The 18,521-nt window shown below is 49.4% G+C and overlaps 1 protein-coding gene across 27 annotated transcripts in view; it reads right to left on the bottom strand.

Annotated features, from left to right (window-relative positions):
• The window catches only part of LOC117590752 (basement membrane-specific heparan sulfate proteoglycan core protein), an 88,522-nt gene that overhangs the window by 15,911 nt on the left and 54,090 nt on the right, over nucleotides 1–18,521 (bottom strand). For 6 of the 27 annotated variants that reach the window (XM_034283662.1, XM_034283670.1, XM_034283673.1 and 3 more), the window contains 22 exons: nucleotides 16,980–17,090; nucleotides 16,478–16,600; nucleotides 15,615–15,749; nucleotides 14,272–14,778; nucleotides 13,656–13,834; nucleotides 13,030–13,123; nucleotides 12,207–12,380; nucleotides 11,851–12,006; nucleotides 11,562–11,694; nucleotides 11,255–11,340; nucleotides 10,389–10,541; nucleotides 9,772–10,053; nucleotides 8,363–8,590; nucleotides 7,996–8,229; nucleotides 7,645–7,716; nucleotides 7,432–7,446; nucleotides 6,925–7,058; nucleotides 6,763–6,856; nucleotides 5,996–6,382; nucleotides 2,079–4,309; nucleotides 921–2,013; nucleotides 192–377 (listed from right to left, as the gene is read on the bottom strand). In XM_034283662.1, the coding sequence (XP_034139553.1) occupies nucleotides 192–377; nucleotides 921–2,013; nucleotides 2,079–4,309; nucleotides 5,996–6,382; nucleotides 6,763–6,856; nucleotides 6,925–7,058; nucleotides 7,432–7,446; nucleotides 7,645–7,716; nucleotides 7,996–8,229; nucleotides 8,363–8,590; nucleotides 9,772–10,053; nucleotides 10,389–10,541; nucleotides 11,255–11,340; nucleotides 11,562–11,694; nucleotides 11,851–12,006; nucleotides 12,207–12,380; nucleotides 13,030–13,123; nucleotides 13,656–13,834; nucleotides 14,272–14,778; nucleotides 15,615–15,749; nucleotides 16,478–16,600; nucleotides 16,980–17,090 (6,807 nt within the window). Of the gene's footprint in view, nucleotides 1–191; nucleotides 378–920; nucleotides 2,014–2,078; nucleotides 4,310–5,995; nucleotides 6,383–6,762; nucleotides 6,857–6,924; nucleotides 7,059–7,431; nucleotides 7,447–7,644; nucleotides 7,717–7,995; nucleotides 8,230–8,362; nucleotides 8,591–8,931; nucleotides 9,052–9,771; nucleotides 10,054–10,388; nucleotides 10,542–10,919; nucleotides 11,040–11,254; nucleotides 11,341–11,561; nucleotides 11,695–11,850; nucleotides 12,007–12,206; nucleotides 12,381–13,029; nucleotides 13,124–13,655; nucleotides 13,835–14,271; nucleotides 14,779–15,614; nucleotides 15,750–15,971; nucleotides 16,086–16,217; nucleotides 16,350–16,477; nucleotides 16,601–16,979; nucleotides 17,091–18,521 lie in introns of all 27 variants that reach the window. The other 21 variants (XM_034283669.1, XM_034283687.1, XM_034283685.1 and 18 more) reach the window with 18 other exon arrangements.

Here is an 18,521-nt window from a genome sequence, read left to right as displayed (position 1 = left end):
CACAAAAAAAAAAACATATACTTTATAGAGTAGAGAGGAGAGTGTGCCGTCTATAACGAGCATATCGGATTATTTTCAGGTGTGACAAGTACGAGGTATTAGGCAATAGAACATAATAATACAGCAATAGAGTTTGTTTTGTTGGTAGAGTGTTTTGTTTGGTTCTGTGTTGATTGGACTCTGGAGCGAACCTCTCGAGTGACAGCCGTTGGGCAGCTTGGTTATCTTTCCTATCATTCTGTTGTCTTTATATATCTGGAGGGTGTCATTGAACGAGATTGTCTCGTTGGGCGCAATATCGAACTTAAAGCCGCTGCAACAGAATCCCCTGCTTATATCACATATCTTGGGCGGGTCTTCGAATATGGGCGATGTGTCTAGAATGTGGATGGATGTGAGTGTTTTTTGTTGTTGTTTTTGTTGTTGTGGTGATTTTTCAGTATTTCTTCTATGCGAATTTTGAATTTTCCGAGAGAATTTTACAAATCAAAAGAATACTGTCGTCAGTCGATGGTCCGACTTACAGATACCCGATACTAGATTGCTTTAATTGCAAATAATATTTAGACAAATTTCATTCCTTGAGATCTCGAGATCTGCGATATTTTGGCATGTGGAAAAACGGACAAATAAATGAGGTACAGACGGAGTATCGAGCATCGGGTATATTAAAGTTGATCTAATTAGGATCCTTGAAGAAAAGATGGTTTGGAGATGGACACGATAGGAAGGTGGGTTGTTGGCTGGTAGAGAGTTCAAGAGAGGGGACAGAGAGTTGGCTAGTTAGAGGGGAAAAAGGGAAAGAATGTTCGGGCGGATCGGTGAATGGATCGGTATGAGTCAAGGCAGAGGCAGTCCTCAATCGCTTGTGGATTACATCGGTGGATCTTCGGGTGGAGGACTTCGGACATTCGACTTACCGATTTCCCGACAGAGTTCACCCTTAAAGCGAGGCTTGCACTGGCACTCGGGGTAGCCATTGCTGTCTAGGCGGCAGCCATCGCTATTGTCCGCATCGCAGGGGCACAGTCGGCAGGAGTCATCGGCATCGCGATAGTGGAGCGGGGCGCAGGTCTCGCAGGAGTTTCCGGTATACCCGGCAGGGCACTGACACAGCTCAATGTCGGTGGCAGCCTGTCCATGGCCGGGGGAGGCATAGGTGACGGCTGACTCGAGAATCACATCGCCGATGGAGGTGCGTGTGGTGGGCACCTTGGGCGTGGCACGGATCAGAATATGCTCGAGGTCAGAGAGGACGCTCATGAAATCGCTGCGGCTGGCGGGGACAGTGCGTCCGCGATCCTTGCGCTGCCACTGACCATCCTCGTTCAGGCGCACCCTGTTAAGGCCATCCGGTGACTCCTGGTTGAGCGACCAAATCAGCGTCAGACCATTGCCAATGAGGATCACATCCTGGCCGGGCTCGTAGCGGCCGTAGGATTCCACGTGCAGCTTGTATTGCAGTTCGCCGCCGTATGAATGCAGCTGGTTGCCCAGCACACTGCCGCGCAGGCTCCAGTACTTGGGCAGGTAGGAGGGATGCGAGTACGTGTACATATTGGTGGCCACATCGAAGTCAAGGTTATTCTCGTCCTGGATCTCCCCAGTCTCGTCCGTCAGCAGGGGGGGATTCTTGAAGAAGTCGACGGGTATCAGCTGTCGGTAGAGCGGCGCCGAGCGGCACTGTGTCGACTGTCCGGAGCAGTAGCACTCCTTGCAACCATCAGGATTGGTGGCAGAAAGACCGTAGGTGCCCGGGCGGCACTGGTCGCACCGATCCCCGATAACATTTGGCTTGCAGTAGCAGTAGCTTCCCTGGCAGTTGACAGTTCCTTCCGCCTGGCACCAGCGGCTGCAGTCGCTCGTCTGGTTGCCCGGCTCCAATGGTCGATATGGGGGCTGTGGCTCTCCACCGTCCGGCTGGCAGTCGTACGGGGTGCCGCCTGTGGCGTCGCCCACATATCCTGCAGCACATCGATCGCAGTTGGGTCCTTCCGTATTGTCCGAGCAGTTCTAAGAAGGAGAGTGAAAGATAAATGTTAGAACGGATCGTGGGGATCGAAGGAGAGTGAACCTACAATACAATCGCCAGACTCGGCATCGCACTGGGTCGAGTGTCCGTTGCATTCGCAGGGCTCGCAGAGACCCAGATAGAGGCCAGAGACATCATCGCGCTTGTAGCCGGGGGCGCAGGTCTCACAGGAGAGTCCAATGTAGCCGGTGGGGCAGCGGCATTCCTCCACCTCGTAGGCACGCTGGGTGCCCAGAGGTGTGGCGGTGGCCGTGTCGAGCGACACCTGCTTGAGGGCTCCCTCCTTGGTGCTCGTCGTGTAGGTGGCCTTGATGTAGATGGCCGTGATGTTGCTGAGGGCCATCAGGGTGTGCTCGCGATTGGCGAACTGCCCATCTCCGCGCTGCCAGGCGCTCTCCTTGATCTCCACGGAGTACGAGCTTGCCGTTGTAGGGCTCACCGGGGACTTGCGGTAGTGGATAAGCAGCAGATCCTCGCCGCTCTTGATCACCACATCGGGGGCACTGTTGCGGGACATCTGGCCGCCCGGCAGCGGGCTGTAGCTGAGGGTGTAACTCAGTTTGCCGCCATACGAAACCAGTTTGTTGCCCAGAAAGACGGCCGGCAGGCTCCAGTAGAGCGTGTCCGCGCCGTGCTCCCCTTCGGCATTGAAGCTCAGCTCCGATCCATAGGTGGCAATCTCCAGGCTCTGGGCCATGGGACGCGTGTAGTCGCGCACCAGCTCGAAGCCATGCGGGGCACGGGTACGGCCGAAGCTGCTCGTCACCTGATCACGGTTCCAGGTGGTGCTGCCGCAGCCCACCTGGTGGCCGCTGCAGAAGCACTCGATGCAGCCGGTGTACGTGAACGAGTTCAGGTGGAAGCTGTTGGGGGCACAGCTGTCGCAGTGCTCGCCGATGACGCGGTCCTTGCAGTGGCAGGTGCCGTCCGCAAAGATGCTGTAGGTGCCGTCGACGTTGCACGACGACTCCGGGGTCTTGTGGCAGCTGCCACCCGGGGCCAGTGGGTTGCCCTGGTAGCCAGCTGCGCAGGTCTCGCATCGCTTGCCCGTGTAGCCTTCGAAGCAGTTGCACAGCACCTCACCGTCGGGACGCAGTTGGCAGCCGCTGGCAAAGTTGTTGCTGCCGCTCTGGGGGCAGGGGCACTCGCGGCAGGGAATGCCGCGGCGCGGATCACCGTACGTGCCGGCTGGACAGGGTTCGGGGGTAAAAGGCACGCAGTGGCCCAGCCAGGCTCCGCCGGGCTGGCGCACATAGCCTGGGGCACAGCTCTCACAGGAGTCACCCACATAGCCGGGCGGACAGGTGCACTTCTCCACGAGGGAGGCGCTGCCCAGGCCCTGGTCTACGGTGCCAGCCGAGTCGAGAGAGATGTTGATCAGATCCACCTCGCGGGCCACGCTATCCAGGTAGCCCAAACGGATAAGAATGTTGTCCACATTGGCGAGGATCATCATGATCTCCTCGCGAGTTGCCTTGCGGCCGTCCGGTTTTTGCCATCCACCTGGCAGCAGGGGCACGCTCACCTTGTTGTTCTGGCCCGGAAGGGTGCGCACGCGATGGGTGAGGGTGAAGCGGTTGCCGGTGATGATGACGTCGGGGCCGGACACTGGACGTCCGCTGCCCATGTAGCTGACCTCGTACCGCAGATTGCCGCCGTAAGACTTCAGCTGGTTCCCCATGTAGTCGTTGGGAAGCGCCAGATAGGGCGTCTCCCGTCCGCCGTAGAGAACGTTCGAGGCACGGAACTGCACGCCATGATGGAGGGTGAGCAGATCCTGCCCGCTGGTAGCCTCATTGATCACGATCTGGCGGTAGGGACTGAGCTCCACGCTGACCACGCGATGCGACAAAATCGGTGGCTGGATGGCGTACGAGAACAGATTGGCGCTCTCGCAGGTGCTGGCCACGCCGAAGCAGAAGCACTTGATGCACTCCTCTTCAGAGCGGGCGAGCATGTTGAAGAATCCAGCCTCGCAGAACTGATTCCGATTCGGTGTGACCGTCACAATTGTGTCCGGGGTGACAAAGTGCGTGCCGCGTGAGTTAATGATCTCGCAGGAGTAGGCACCGCTGTCCTGCACCTGCATGTCCGGGCAGTGGAGTGTGCCAGTGCCAGCGAAGCTCTTCGATTCACATTTCTCGGGCACATGGCCCCAGTTGAGGCGCCACACAATTGTCGGTATGGGTGTGCCGGTGGCCACGCATGTCAAATCCAGGGGCTCGCCCTCGAGCAGTCCCTTCACTGGCGGCGGCGGACGAATGGGCACGGGCTCCACTGTTAGAGAGAAAACGAGAAGAGCGCTGAATTAGTAACTATTATTCGTGGCAGTATGGTCTGTATTTGGTTTGTCTTCGGTCCATGGATTGTACGTCATTAGATTCAGTCTTCTGCTTCGCTCTTTTATAAAAAGAGCCACGCAATTGGCGAATTTCACCAGAGGAACACGCACGGCGTGCGCTCTCTCACTATTTTGATCCTCTCCATGAAGCAGCTATAAAGGAGGACTCGTCGTGGGACGCAAGTATGAGCAGCTTGTACTCTTATTATTGTAAAGTTGCTCTCTCTGTCTCTGCACGCCCTTTCACTCGCTCTTATTGACAGCATTGTTACGTTTCCCTCTAAAAAGCCGACGAGTCCTCCTTTATAGCTGCTTCATGATCCGCTCTAAGCGACGACAAACGACAAGAATAACTGTAAATCGACCAAGGTGATGAGACGCCCAAGAAGGGGAGAGAAATAAAATGCTACAGCGATGATACAATGAGAAAAATCCCTCAGGGAATACTACGAGGGAAAAATATTAGCACCCACACGCACATATCCGTTTATTAAATTGTCATTTGTTGTTCTTGTCATAATGATAGTTGTTGTTAATTCTGTTCTGTTATTTGTTCTATTTGTTATTTGTGTATCTGCTCTTGCATGTTTGTACATTTATTGCCATTTACATGTACATATATTTGCGCTAAATTGTTCGAATGTGTGTATGAATGATGTGTCGTCCTACTCCATTGGGAGGATTAAGATTGTGATGAGTGTAGCTAAGTGTAAAATCAGTTATGGAATGATGCTAATGATATCACTTGCTGTCAAAACCCAATATCACATCCCCGACAAGTTCATCGCCCTGGGATGGCGGCCCCTCTCCCTGCCAGACCGGTTGCAAACTCTCGATGAAAGCAAAAAGAGCCGTTGCACAGCAGCCAGTGATTCCCAACGCGCGAGGGCCCATCTCTTTCACGTGGTGGGTGCACCCGTTGTGATAGAGGTACTTCGAATCCGAACAACGAAGGAGCTGGCGCTCCACCGGAGCGATGCCCACCCAGTGGAGGACTACGAAGAAGGCCTCCAGCTCCTGGCTGATGCTCAGATTGTCGCGCTTCAGCAGCGTCTCCATATGATGGTGCGTCAGCTGTGCAAGCTGCTCGGTTCCCACGAGTGCAAGGAAGTAATTTCTGATAGTCGACAGCAAGTGTTTGCACAGATTCTCCAACGCTGGGTCATCCTTCAATTCATAAAATATTTGGAGGGGTCCTTTTCACGCAGAACGTTGCCGTTGCCGTCGTGGAGCTACTCTCGAGCCCTTTCGAAATTCGTTCGCATCGTCGTTTATTTCTTTAGACAACTTGGCACGAATTTCTACCGAAATTTTGACAAAAATTCTCGAAGTTTATTGATAGAAACGACTTCTCTCTCTCGAGACTCAAACTGAACGGGGAGTTCTAGGTAGGTAAATTGACCCAGCCAAATATACCCTGTGGCAGTTGGAACTAAGCCTACTATGATTACTTCAGAAACGTAACTCAGTTACAGGCAGAAATATATACAAAATCTCTGTTATACTTGTGGCAGAAGGAATCTACGAAATGCGTGTATTCCATGAGTCGCATGTTCATTAGTCTCATCATTCAATTGATTCCGTTTTGTCTGTCTTGTGTTGTCAGTTGTTGGATTACTTACTGCAGCCGACCTCATCACTGCCATCGAAGCAATCGGAGACCTCGTCACACTGGAAGCTCTTGGGTATGCAGTGGCCGCTGCGGCACTGGAACTCGCTGAAGCGGCAGGGGGCACCGCTGGGCTCGGGATCGCAGGAGGCCTCATCGGAGTTGTCGCCACAGTCATTCTCGCCATCGCAGCGCCAGGTGCGATCCACGCACTTGGAGTTGTTGCAGAGGAACTGATTCGGCTGACACTTGCGGCCGTGGCTGCAGCTGTGCTCATCCGATCCATCCGAGCAGTGTGGAATGCCGTCGCAGATGTTGCTCTTGTCAATGCAATCGCCGTTCATGCATGTCGCCTGGTACTGGCTGCAAGCTGTGCTCGGACGGGCACCCAAGTCGTTATCTATCGGGCGAGAGAACAGGAACACAATGAGTGTGGCTAGAGCTTGGGGTATGACGCGGGCCAACCGGCCAAACGGCTTACCGATCCCAGAGCCACGAGGCATAGGGATTGGATGAGAGAGAGAAAGAGAGAAAGTTAAGAGTTAGTTTGGATTAATTCTGCACTCCCACGGGACACAGGACACCGGACACAGGACACGAGTCACAAAAGCATACCTAGACCGAAGAACTCGAGATCAATGTGCGGCACTGTGCCATATCGAATACGACTCGATTTGAGCTCCTCGTACTTGTGCTCGCCCCAGGCTGCATGTGTGTGTTAGAATGGATTGAACTTGAGGTGCTTCCCCTTTAAATTCCCCCACTCTAAAAAGTACTTACAGCGCTCGACGGTGAGGTGAACGGTGACCTGCTGGCCCTGCTGGTAACTAGGATAGCCGACAGCCTCGCACACATAGGTGCCAGAGTCCTCCAGCTGTTGAAAGGAGAGGCCAAGTGGAGATGAGGCTGGAGAGCATCTAGGATTAAGGATCAAAGACTTACGCGTATATTGGGTATCTCCAAGCGTCCGCTGCGATCGGTGAAGCCCGGGGGCAAAGGCTGGCCGCCGGGACGTGTCCAACGTACCTTGGCGCGGAATGGTCCCTCGTCACGGCAACGGAAGATCACCTCGCGACCTGCACAACATGGAGACAGAGTGTTAGAATGAACTAGAAACTATTCAAAGGGGACAGACGTGCATGGGCTTTCAAGGGGTTTCAACAAGAGTTGAAGTTTCATTCTAGGATAGCAGTTCAGTGGGTGGGTGGTTGAGTGCCTTAATTTCGACTCAGTTTACAACTCCGTTTCTCGAGCCAATAAGGTTCGTGCTGGTTCGGGTGGTGCTCGTTTTGGTGTTTTGTGTTTTGTGTTTGGGTTTGTGTTTGTGTTCTTTGGACTGCAGTACCGTGCCTAGTACATACATACACAATATATGTACATATATGCATGTATATATATATATTTAGATGCATTAGGAGTGAGAGAGTACGAGTAGTTAGGCCGACTTACCCTCCCTAATATATCCTGCGGATTTTTGTTTTACATATTATGGGTTATGGTCATTGGTTTTTTGGTTGTGGGTTAAGCATTTTAAAAGTAAGTAGTAATGGTAGAACATTATGTAGATTCGAAGAAACGTACAGTAGAACGAACATATAGAGAACGGCAAAAAGAAATGTTTTTTTTTTTTCGATCGCTGGCGACCGACGGTTAGATACTTACGCTCCTTGATGATCTGGCTATCTGGATATGTCTTGAGATTCAATTGATTGTTGGTTCGTCCTGGTTCGTTGGCTGCCGAAATACAAAGTACATTCGTGAATTAATTCCTTGAGCGAATTCAGTTTGAGTTTTAGTTGATGTTAGCGAGGATAACCGAGATGATAGAAAGATTTATAAGTATTGATTAAATATGTATGTATGCGATAGCCATAGCCCTTAGCTTTTGCTTTTGCTTTTGGTCAGTTAGTATATACTTTTTGGAGGTGTGAGACGACAGTTGCATGTCCATCGGGTGGTTTCAGTGGTTCTTTTTGGTTGTTTCTTTTTTGTTTCGGGTCGCTGGCGACTTACGCTCGATCTCGTTGCTGATCAGACCACAGTCCGCCTCATCGCTGCTGTCATATGGACAGTCGACAAGGCCATTGCAGCGCAATCCCAAGGCAATGCACGGCCCATTCTCGCATCGAAACGATGTCGCCGGACAGATGATACGCAGTCCTGGACCTGGACTGGCTGTTGTGGTGGTGGTGCTAGTGGTGGCCGTCCCACTTGTGGCAGCTGTTGTATCCGCCTCTGTGTGGCGACCTTATGATGGGCAATAGGCGGAGCGTGGTAGGCACATGATGTTGATTGGATGTGATTGTGTGTGATTGAAGGGCGGGAGGGAGTTCGATCCTCCCCACTCCTCTCGATGGGAGATGCAAGTTTCGATACTTACCGCAATTCTGCTCATCGGAGCTGTCCTGGCAGTCGGTCTTGCCATTGCAACGCACCGTGGCGCTCACGCACTGGCCATTGTTGCAGCGGAATTGGTTCGGCAGGCACTCCAGGGAGCCGCCGCACTCCAGCTCATCGGATCCATCGCGGCACTGTGGTACGCCATCGCAGGTGGACGAATACGGGATACAGTCACCGTTGTGGCAACGGAATTGATTGGATGCACAGCCTGTTTTCGATTTGATTGCACGGGGGTAAAAATAAATACAGCATTTAGTTGTGGTTCATCTTCAAGTCTACGCTGGAGCGTTAGCTGCTAAAACATCCGTAGGAGGAACCGAACAAATAATAAATAATACTAATAATAATAGGTATTTCAAGAGTGCATACACATGTTTGGAAGCATGCCAAAGGGAGGGGGGCTGGGGGCTGGAGGCTGGGGGTTCAAGTTCATCTTAAAACACAAAACTTAAATGGAACTTAAGAGATACTTAGCAAGGAGGATATTGTCTAGAACTACTTTTAGGAAATAATAAAAAGCAAAAACAGAATTGAAAGCTGTTTATTAACCAATGCAATTCTGTTCATCGGAAAAGTCTTTGCAGTCGTAGTAGCCATCGCAGTGCTGTGTCGCGTTTATGCAGAACTGCCGATCGAAACACAAGAATTCATGATCCTTGCACTCAGTACCTGTGTGTGTGTTGTGTAGCGTGGTTTTGAGTGGTGTATTATGGTGCAGCGAAATCAAAATGGAATCACACAGCCACACACACATTGACAGATCAACAGCATAATAATTGCGTATAAATAAATATAAGAGTGAGAGAGAGAGTAAGAGTGAAAGTGAGAGTCAGGGTGAGAGAATTGTAGAGAGACGGAAAAGAGAAAAAAAACACAGCAGAGATTAGCAAATGATAAATACGAATATACATCGGTGGATATCAAGATGCCTCCAGGTGCAGAAGCCGGACATGTGCTTACAGATACAGAGATACAGAGATACAGAGTTCAAAAGTTAAATAGATACAAATACGAATAGTGATACAAATACTGTGCTCGATCAAATCAAAATCATGTGTAGGGAGATCAGTTGTCCCCCGCCAATTGTCCTTGTCGTTGCTTATAATTAGTAATATTTTTCAATGGGAATCTACAGTGGACGCATGTCCTGGCATCCATTTCAATATTTGGCTTATTGTACACAAAGTTCGATGATAAAATAAACCATTAGTGACGGACAGCCATGCATCCTCTCATTGATGATCTGATCGACTCTTGCTTAAGAACTAAACCCAGGTTAAAGGATGTTCAGTGATGTGCAAAATGAGATACATTTACGAATATGTGGTGGAACACTGTGACAGACAGACAAATGGCAATAGAGAGAGAGAGAGAGAGAGGATAACTTACAATTGGCCTCGTCGGAACCATCCTCGCAATGACGGCGACGATCGCAGCGCTCACTCTCCGAGTAGCACCTGCCGCTGCTGGGGCATGTGTGCACTGGACAGGAGCGGTGATTCGGGTTGGGGTAGTGGCTGGATGTCGGTTGTATGGAATGGAGGCAGCCATGCTCGTCCCTGCCATCACTGCAGTCGGTCACACCGTTGCAGCGTATGGAGTGATTGAGGCACGAATCGTCGCAGAAGAACTGATCCGAACTGCAATCGGCGGCGGTTAGTCGTGTGGTGGCTATGAGGCGCGTATCAGTGGCAGGCCATGCATGTGGAATGTGTTGTATGTTGTACATATATTTTGTGTGTGTTTTTTGTTTGGTTTGGTTTTGGTTGAACATTATTTTAGAATAAAGGGAGAGACAAGAAAGCACAATGAGCAGGATGTTTCTTCGTTTAATGGTTTTATGCATACTTAAAATATATTTTGCTATCGTCACATATACAAACCTGATCCATTGGGGCAGATCTTATAAACTATACAGACACACAGACATTTGAATATATACAAACTATGGCATTGTTAAGGGTCTGAAAGGGAGATTGTGTGTGTGTGATAGAGACTTTGGTTACCGTTTCCGAAACAATTGCTGGGCAACTCGTCGGAGCCATCCCGACAATCCTTCTGATTGTTGCAGTACTGCCATCTATAAATGCACTCGGAATTCGCGCACTGCCACTGGTGTGGATGGCAGGACATGGATACGGGCACTGTGGATCTCACATCTTCGTTTAGTTTTGGTAGTTGGTGAGTGTTGGTGAATGTGTGTGCGTGTGTGTGTTGATCATGGTGGATTGATGGTGTTGGATAACGCAAGAATGGAACGATAAAAATATCAAACAATGAACGACGAATCCAAAAATATTCTCAGTTATATAACAAAAGGTTGAGGCAAAGCTCCTACAAAAGTGGTATTGAAAACTGCTCTGAATCTTTGATCGAAGCTGGAAAAGTGTTGAAAGGGCTCCAAGGGAAGCGAGACATGAGAGACGTGGAGAGGGGATAAACGAGAGAGAGACTCGAGTGGAGTGGAGGGACAGTGACAGTGACAGTGACAGAAGAAGCAATTGGAAAATTGTTTGAACTTGTTTGAATTTCGTTACCCGGACAACCGCGTTCGTCAAGGCCATCGCTACAATCCCGCTTGCCATTACAGCGGATCCTCCTATTGACGCATTTACCATTGCAGGCCCATTCAGTCGATGGACACTTGAGCCTCCTCGCTTGAAATATCGCAGCAATAAAAATATTAAAATTACAATCACGAGATTAAGTCAGTGGCAATGGCAAAACCCCTACTTAAAAGTCCCAACAGAATCTACGCGAAACTACGTGTAAAATTACTTGGAAATGCTGTGGAAAGTGCTGCCCGGATGTGATGTGGGTGTACGGATGGGAGGAGGGTTATTGCATGTGTGGTTTATGTTTAATGTCTTACCGCAGTGGCGCTCATCGCTGGCATCGGAGCAGTCGGCTTGGCCATTGCAGCGCTGACCATCGGCAATGCACTCGCCAGTGTTGCAGCTGATCGATGCCAGAGTATCGATAAGTATCGTTTATCGCATGAATGATGTTTTGATGTGGATGTTGATGATGAATGTGGTTGGGGTGTTTGTGGTGCGTGTAAATGTTTGTGTTTTTGTGGTACCCATTACATGGAAGAGTAGAGAAAGAGTAAAAGTTATCCTTCGTCGCTGAGTGGGTGTGGCATGGATTGCGGATAGGTATGGTAGGAAAACTCTTACAGATATGCATTGTCGCGGCAAAAAGTACAGCCGCGCTCATCGCTGCCATCGTTGCAGTTGGCAATGCCGTTGCACAGCTGATCGCGAGGCATACAATACTCGTCGCACTCGAACTCGTTCTCTAGACAATGCTCTGCGAATGATGATGATATTTTATATGGTTTGTGTATGACTGAAATGCCATGTAGATGATATGTTAGTGTTTATTTTGTTTTTGGCTTTGTTTGCTTAGTTTTGTTGAGTGGGACCTGTAGCACCAGACTGTTTTTTGTGAAGATTTTGCTTTTACCTGTAAAGGCCGGGCAATCGAGCTCATCCGTCTCGTCGCCACAGTCCGTATAGCCATCGCACTTCTTCTCTAACGGCAGACACTGACCCAAGTCACATTCAAACTCAAGGATATCGCATTCATTCAATGGATTGTTGTCCGGGTCTGTGTCTGTGTCTGTGGTGTGTTGAGCGAGGAGTTTTCGATTGTGATTTTTGATCAGTTTTGATAAAAGAGATATAAAAAAAGATAGAGAAATTTTATGCAAAAGTGTCTGAGGGCGTGGCACGACCCCGTTGGGATAAGCTCAGATTTTGATATTGGGTTGGGATAAGCTGGGGAATTTGAATTTTGTAGGGGGAGTGGCGGAGAACTACCATAGTCGACATCCTCGTAATTAAACAGACAGTTGTACTCGTCGGCCCCATCGGCACAGTCGGTGATGCCGTTGCAGCGCTTATACCCCGAAATGCAGCTACCATCGCCGCACTGGTACTGAAAGCTCATGCACTCGACGCCCAGGCGGGTCTTATTGAACTTGTCCTGGAAGTCTGTGTGGTGTTCGAGTGGGGGAATTCGTTGGTTGTTGTGTGTATTTTGTTTTTGTTTTTGGTTTGTTGATTTTTGTGATGATTGTGGTGATGATGGTGTGTTGCAGTCGATACCAGAGATCAGTTATCAAGTTCAAGATCGAGTCGGACGGGTGGCAGAGTATCAGCAGGAGCAGGAGTATCAGGACAATCAGAGTTTTTTTTTGGCAAAGTACAGGACAGATATTTACACACGGGACAGTGGGGAGAGCGTGTACAGCGCGTACAGGAGAGCGTAAAACGAGAGTAAAAATCATGTGTGGAAAGAGATAAAAACAGAAAGTTAGGTTAGCAAAACACAGTTCGATACTTTGTGAAAGGTTTTGAAAGGAATAGGAATAGATTTGGGGCAGATATAGGGTATCTAGCGAGTTAGCAAAATCAACCAATTAGCTCAAAAGGCTACTTAAACATCTAGATTATATTTGGGTAAAGTCAAGAATCAGGGATTAGCATGGGTCTCTTACAATTTTACTTATGAATTAGATTAGACTTAAGCATTGGATGTTGTGTGAAGAGTGTGAGGGCATAGAGGTGAGATAGAGACAGATAGATACAGACAGAGAGAGAGAGAGAGAGATAGAAAAGAGTGATAAGAGATAGTACTTACGGCATGCACTCTCATCGCTGCCATCGCGACACTGAGATTTGCCATCGCAGACCTGCGTCTTGGGTATGCAACCGCCGCCGCGTTGACACTTGTACTGTGTGTTGCATGAACAAAATGCATGAGTATGTGTGTGAGATGGATGATGATGGTATGCGTGTGTGCGTGTGTGCGTGTGTATGGGAGATACAGTGCGGGAAAACACTTGAATCAAATTCAGTCAGCAGCCAGATGAAGTCAGTCTACAATCAGTCATTGGTGGGTATAAGTGATAGATTTAAGTCAGTCATCGATTGGCATTAGTTTTCGATTTAAGTCAGTCATCGATTGCCACTAGTTATCGACTGAAGCCAGTCATCGATTGGCATTCAATTTTAGGTTATGGATATGCTTATCGGTGTCATTTATCGACAGGAATTATCGCTTATCGATGGAATGTAAGTCGAATGTAATCCGTTCAGTTTGTTCTATCTATGAGCGTAGACTAGCAGATGGCAGTCGGTCAACAATCGATCAGATTCGAAAACTAAACAACGCACAGTATGTGTATGTGTGAATGGATGGATGAATGGATGGGTATGTATGAATGGATGGATATGGAGTTGGATTTGGAGGTGGCGGTGGCTCACCTTGTCGCTGCTGCAGTTGCACAGAGCATAATCCTCGTCTTCGTGATGGCCACAGTCAACGGTGCCGTCGCAGACGCTCTCAATGGGTATGCAATCGCGATTGTGGCACGCGAATTCGATGTTTTCGAGGCAATTGCTTGTCCCTGATGATGGCGATGACGATGATGATGATGAGTAGGCTAAATGTATTTGTTGTTTTGTTTTGTTTTGTTTTGGTTTGGTTTGGTGGTGTTGATGGATGGGTGACACAACAAGGCATATAATCATGGCAATAATAATTTAACAAGCCAGAACGAGACCGAGAGAGAGAGAGAGAGAGAGAAAGAGAGAGATAAGGTGGTTGAAATAGAGTTAGCCAGAGAATGTGTGGCACTGGAGATAGAGAGAACGATGTACAAACGTATGAGGGATATCAATTATAAGAAATAATGTAAAAAAAAAAAACGAGAACAAATTAAAAGCTAAAGTAGGTTTCAATGTTTCAAACATGGCATGCACTTCTGTCGGTTAATCGGTTAACCGTTTACCACCCCTGCGAGTACGCGCTACCCTTCACCAATGTCCCCCAGAAAGTATACAAAATCCACAGAAACTTCATCTATGGGAGGACACCTACTCGTCGCTTTGGGTGTTGCTGTTGTTGCTGTTGCTACTGGGTAGGTCGTTGTTATTGGGTTAGTGGCTGTGGCAGTGGCAGTGCCAGTCTGTGGTGGTGGTCGTGTCGTTACTGCTCCTCCTCCTCCTTCGCTTCTTGCTCCCTCCGTGGTGCGCCGCTCGAGCGCATCGGGGGAGACGACCCACGGCGATCGGGTGGTGACGCTGACCGTTGGCGGCTTGCGCGTCTTTGGCGGCGCCTGATACTGCTCACAGTCCGCCTCGTCGCTCATGTCGTTGCAGTGGTAGAAGCCATCGCAGCGCAGATGCAGCATTATGCACACGCCCGTCTTGACGCAGTGGAACTGATTGGAGGCGCAATTGTTCTCGGGATCAGCCTTGTCGTATCTGCCCACCGGTAGGTACTCGGTGCTCAGCTCACCGTCGTTGTTGCGTCCCAACTTGGGCGCTGGTCGACGCCGTTCGAAAGGTATGCCAAGCCCGTCTTCCTCCTCGTTGGTGAGGATATCTGATGTCCACAGATTTCAGGGTAAGCAGCATGCATTGCCCGCATTGATGGATTCGGTTAAGGGTTGTTATGTTTGAGGCGGGGGGGTGGAGCGAGACAACCGCATGCAGCCCGTGGGTTTTTATTGGAATTTTCATTTGGGGTTGGGGTCATGCAAGAATTTTGTATTTTTGTTGTTGTTGTTGTTTCGAGCCAAAGATGATGTTGTAGGTTGTTGTTGCAGTTGCATTCGCAGTTGAGTTTTTTGGTTCCAGTACAGGGTTGACGTGCGATTAATCGATTAATTTTGTTGGATTGAATTTGGTTTTTGTTTATACATTCGATACCATAACCGAGAGGGGTTTTTGTTGGGTATGGGGCGAGGGAAGAGAAATAAAATTGTTGGTGTTAAAATTGCAAAAATCAAAGAGAGACACGAGAGAGAGAGAGAGAGAGAGCTTTCCCTCGTTCTAGGACACACTTATCACTTATCGCGTACAGCACGTAAAGCAAGCGATAGTTGCCGATAACGATTGGCTATCGTTGCGAAGCATAGCGGTGGGAAACGTCGGGAAAAGAGGAGTGGTGAGTGGAGAGTGGAGAGTTGAGAGTGGAGAGGAGAGCACACAAAATAGATACGATTTACCATCACCAAGGATTTTAGTTACCCAAAAAAGGAGGAGCAGAGGGAGTAGCAAAAGCAAAAGACAACAAAAGACACATATCAAGAGAAGGAAAAATCGATAGCTTATCGATAGATATACACACACACAGAGACGCAGAGGTACAGAAACAACGACACAGAGAGAGAAAGAGAGAGAGAAAGAGGGAGAGTGCTGTACTCCCTCTGGACTTACCACAGCTAATCTCATCTGTGTAATCGTTGCAATCGTATATGTTATCGCACACCTGACGCATCGGTATGCACTCACCAGTGCCGCATCGGAACTCATCGAACCGACACTGCCCATCGTCATCGACACCAAAGCCACCTGCATGACGGTTGTTATATCACTCATGTTCCTTTTTGGGGTTAGTGTGAGGTGTGAGGTGTGTGGTGGTGTGCGTTGTGTGTGCTGTGTTTGTGATTCGATGCATGACAGGGACAACAAGGGCCAGAGAGAGAGAAAGAGAAAGCGAGAGGACACTTACCTTCAAGCAGTCCCAGCAAAGTGCCATTGAGCATAACATTTCGTTTTTCTACATTTACTCACCCTCGCAGTAGCGCTCATCGGATATGTCCTCGGGACAATCGATGTTGCCATTGCAGAGCAGCTCCTTGGCAATGCAGGTGCCATCATCGCACTGCCACTTGTCGTACAGACAGGCTGCGTCCAAACGCGAGATAGTTACACAGGGGAAGCAGAGAGAGAGAGAGAGAGAGAGAGAGAGGCAAAGAGAGAGTGGTGGACTAGAGAAGGGTGTCTAAGTGAGTGTGCCATTTGGCGGGGAACACCTACGACAGCCCTCCTCGTCGGAACGATCGTGGGGACAATCGGCGCGACCATCGCATCGATGAACAATCGAAATGCAGCTCAGATCCTTGCAGGTGAACTTGCCCTTGGGGCAGGTATACCGCAGCTTGGGCACAACTGTACCAAGGCGGTGCGGGGCAGCATGGGGAGACACAAAGATTGAAGTGGAGCCAAAGATGAATGACACAAGTTGATGGTGGGATAATGGGCTCAATGGCTGGATGATTCGATCACTGGCTACTCACTTCCGTCGCAGTGCTCTTCGTCGTCGCCGTCGCTGCAATCGGCATGGCCGTCGCACTGTTGGCTGACGCTGATGCAGCGTGTGCCGTCGCGGCACTGGTACTCCATGCCACTGCAGGCGGCGGCTATGGTTAGTTGTTGTTGTTTGTTGGTGTGGCAGGTTGTTAGTATATATATATCGATATGGTTGTTGCAGTTATTGTTCGGGGGTTGAGGGGGGCAAGCAAATATACACAAGGTGAGAGAGAGAGAGAGAGAGAGATACATAGGTTAGAGAGATGTTTTTTGGTTAGTAGTCAGCAAAAGAGGGACACCCCCGGCTTACAGCTAAGAAATGGTTGTGTCTTAGCCTATCGGTTTTCGATCGATGTTCGATCAGTCATTAGCACTAGATACAAGATACAGGATACAGGATATGGTATACGGAATACGGAATACAGGTGGTTCTACAGTTATAAACACTTGAGGGTAGGCCCAGGGCAGACCCCAGCTGGTGGCACTTACGGCACTCTTCGTTCTCATCGTCACCATCGGGACAGTCCACGCGGTAGTCGCAGCGCTTTCCAGCATCAATGCAATGTCCACTGCGGCAACGGTACTCATTCGGCTGGCATTCTGCAATCAAAAGATGATAAAACGAACCCATAAATAAATACGAAATACACAAGAGTTTGATCTGTGTGTGTCTGCAATTAGATGACAGCCGGATGCAGTTTAACAAGCACTTCCTTCCAGTTGAGGCAAAAAAAAAAACACCAAAACCCCAAACCCAGAAGCCAGAACCCAGAACCGAGAACCAAAACCAGACTCTCGGTTGACACTTCATTCAACTTGAAAGCAAAAGTTTGTTAGGTGTTTTTTCGGTGTTGTGTGATAGACAACCCCCCAGAACCCCTTCACACTCCACTCGGAATGAAATGGTGTGCGGGGCATGCCCCAGCAGCAGCGACAGCAACAGCAACATCATCGTTAGCCACAGTTTCCTGTGCATGTTTCCAGTCAGTCCCTTTTTGCCCTTTTGAACCCTTGCTCGCCTCTCGCTGTCTCTCTGTCGCCTGCGACTCGCCTAATATTTCATACAGCAACAACAGCAACAGGATGGAAAAAAATAAACAACAATTTAAGCAATTTTACAAATATTTTTAGATAATTTTTGTCGCTCTTTTCGCGCACTCCGCGAAAGTATGCGATGGAAATACTTTGTGACGCAACGCGGATTTGATTACAGAGAAGGCGAGCGAGAAAGAAACGGTGGTGGCAGGGAGAGTAGCAGTGGAATGGATGACAAAGAGAGTGAGAGAGCCGCGAGCAGAAGGCTAATTAAAAGCAAAGAAAAGTTAAGCGAACATTAGAGGTGGCAGGAGGAGCAGGAGCGGTAATCAGAGCACAGCTTAAAGCCAAAAGCCAATTCAAGAGCCAGCAATAAGCGGGGATTATACACGTACAATATATGAAAATAACAGCCATAGAGGCTTTGGTGTAGATTACAATACCCTAAGTGATACAAATGTTTGGATGCAGAGCAGCTCCTTGGCAATGCAGGTGCCATCATCGCACTGCCACTTGTCGTACAGACAGGCTGCGTCCAAACGCGAGATAGTTACACAGGGGAAGCAGAGAGAGAGAGAGAGAGAGAGAGAGAGGCAAAGAGAGAGTGGTGGACTAGAGAAGGGTGTCTAAGTGAGTGTGCCATTTGGCGGGGAACACCTACGACAGCCCTCCTCGTCGGAACGATCGTGGGGACAATCGGCGCGACCATCGCATCGATGAACAATCGAAATGCAGCTCAGATCCTTGCAGGTGAACTTGCCCTTGGGGCAGGTATACCGCAGCTTGGGCACAACTGTACCAAGGCGGTGCGGGGCAGCATGGGGAGACACAAAGATTGAAGTGGAGCCAAAGATGAATGACACAAGTTGATGGTGGGATAATGGGCTCAATGGCTGGATGATTCGATCACTGGCTACTCACTTCCGTCGCAGTGCTCTTCGTCGTCGCCGTCGCTGCAATCGGCATGGCCGTCGCACTGTTGGCTGACGCTGATGC

The sequence above is a fragment of the Drosophila guanche genome, unplaced genomic scaffold (genome assembly GCF_900245975.1).
Source record: "Drosophila guanche unplaced genomic scaffold, DGUA_6, whole genome shotgun sequence".
Lineage (NCBI taxonomy): Eukaryota > Metazoa > Arthropoda > Insecta > Diptera > Drosophilidae > Drosophila > Drosophila guanche.
This window is presented reverse-complemented; position numbering and strand designations above follow the sequence as displayed.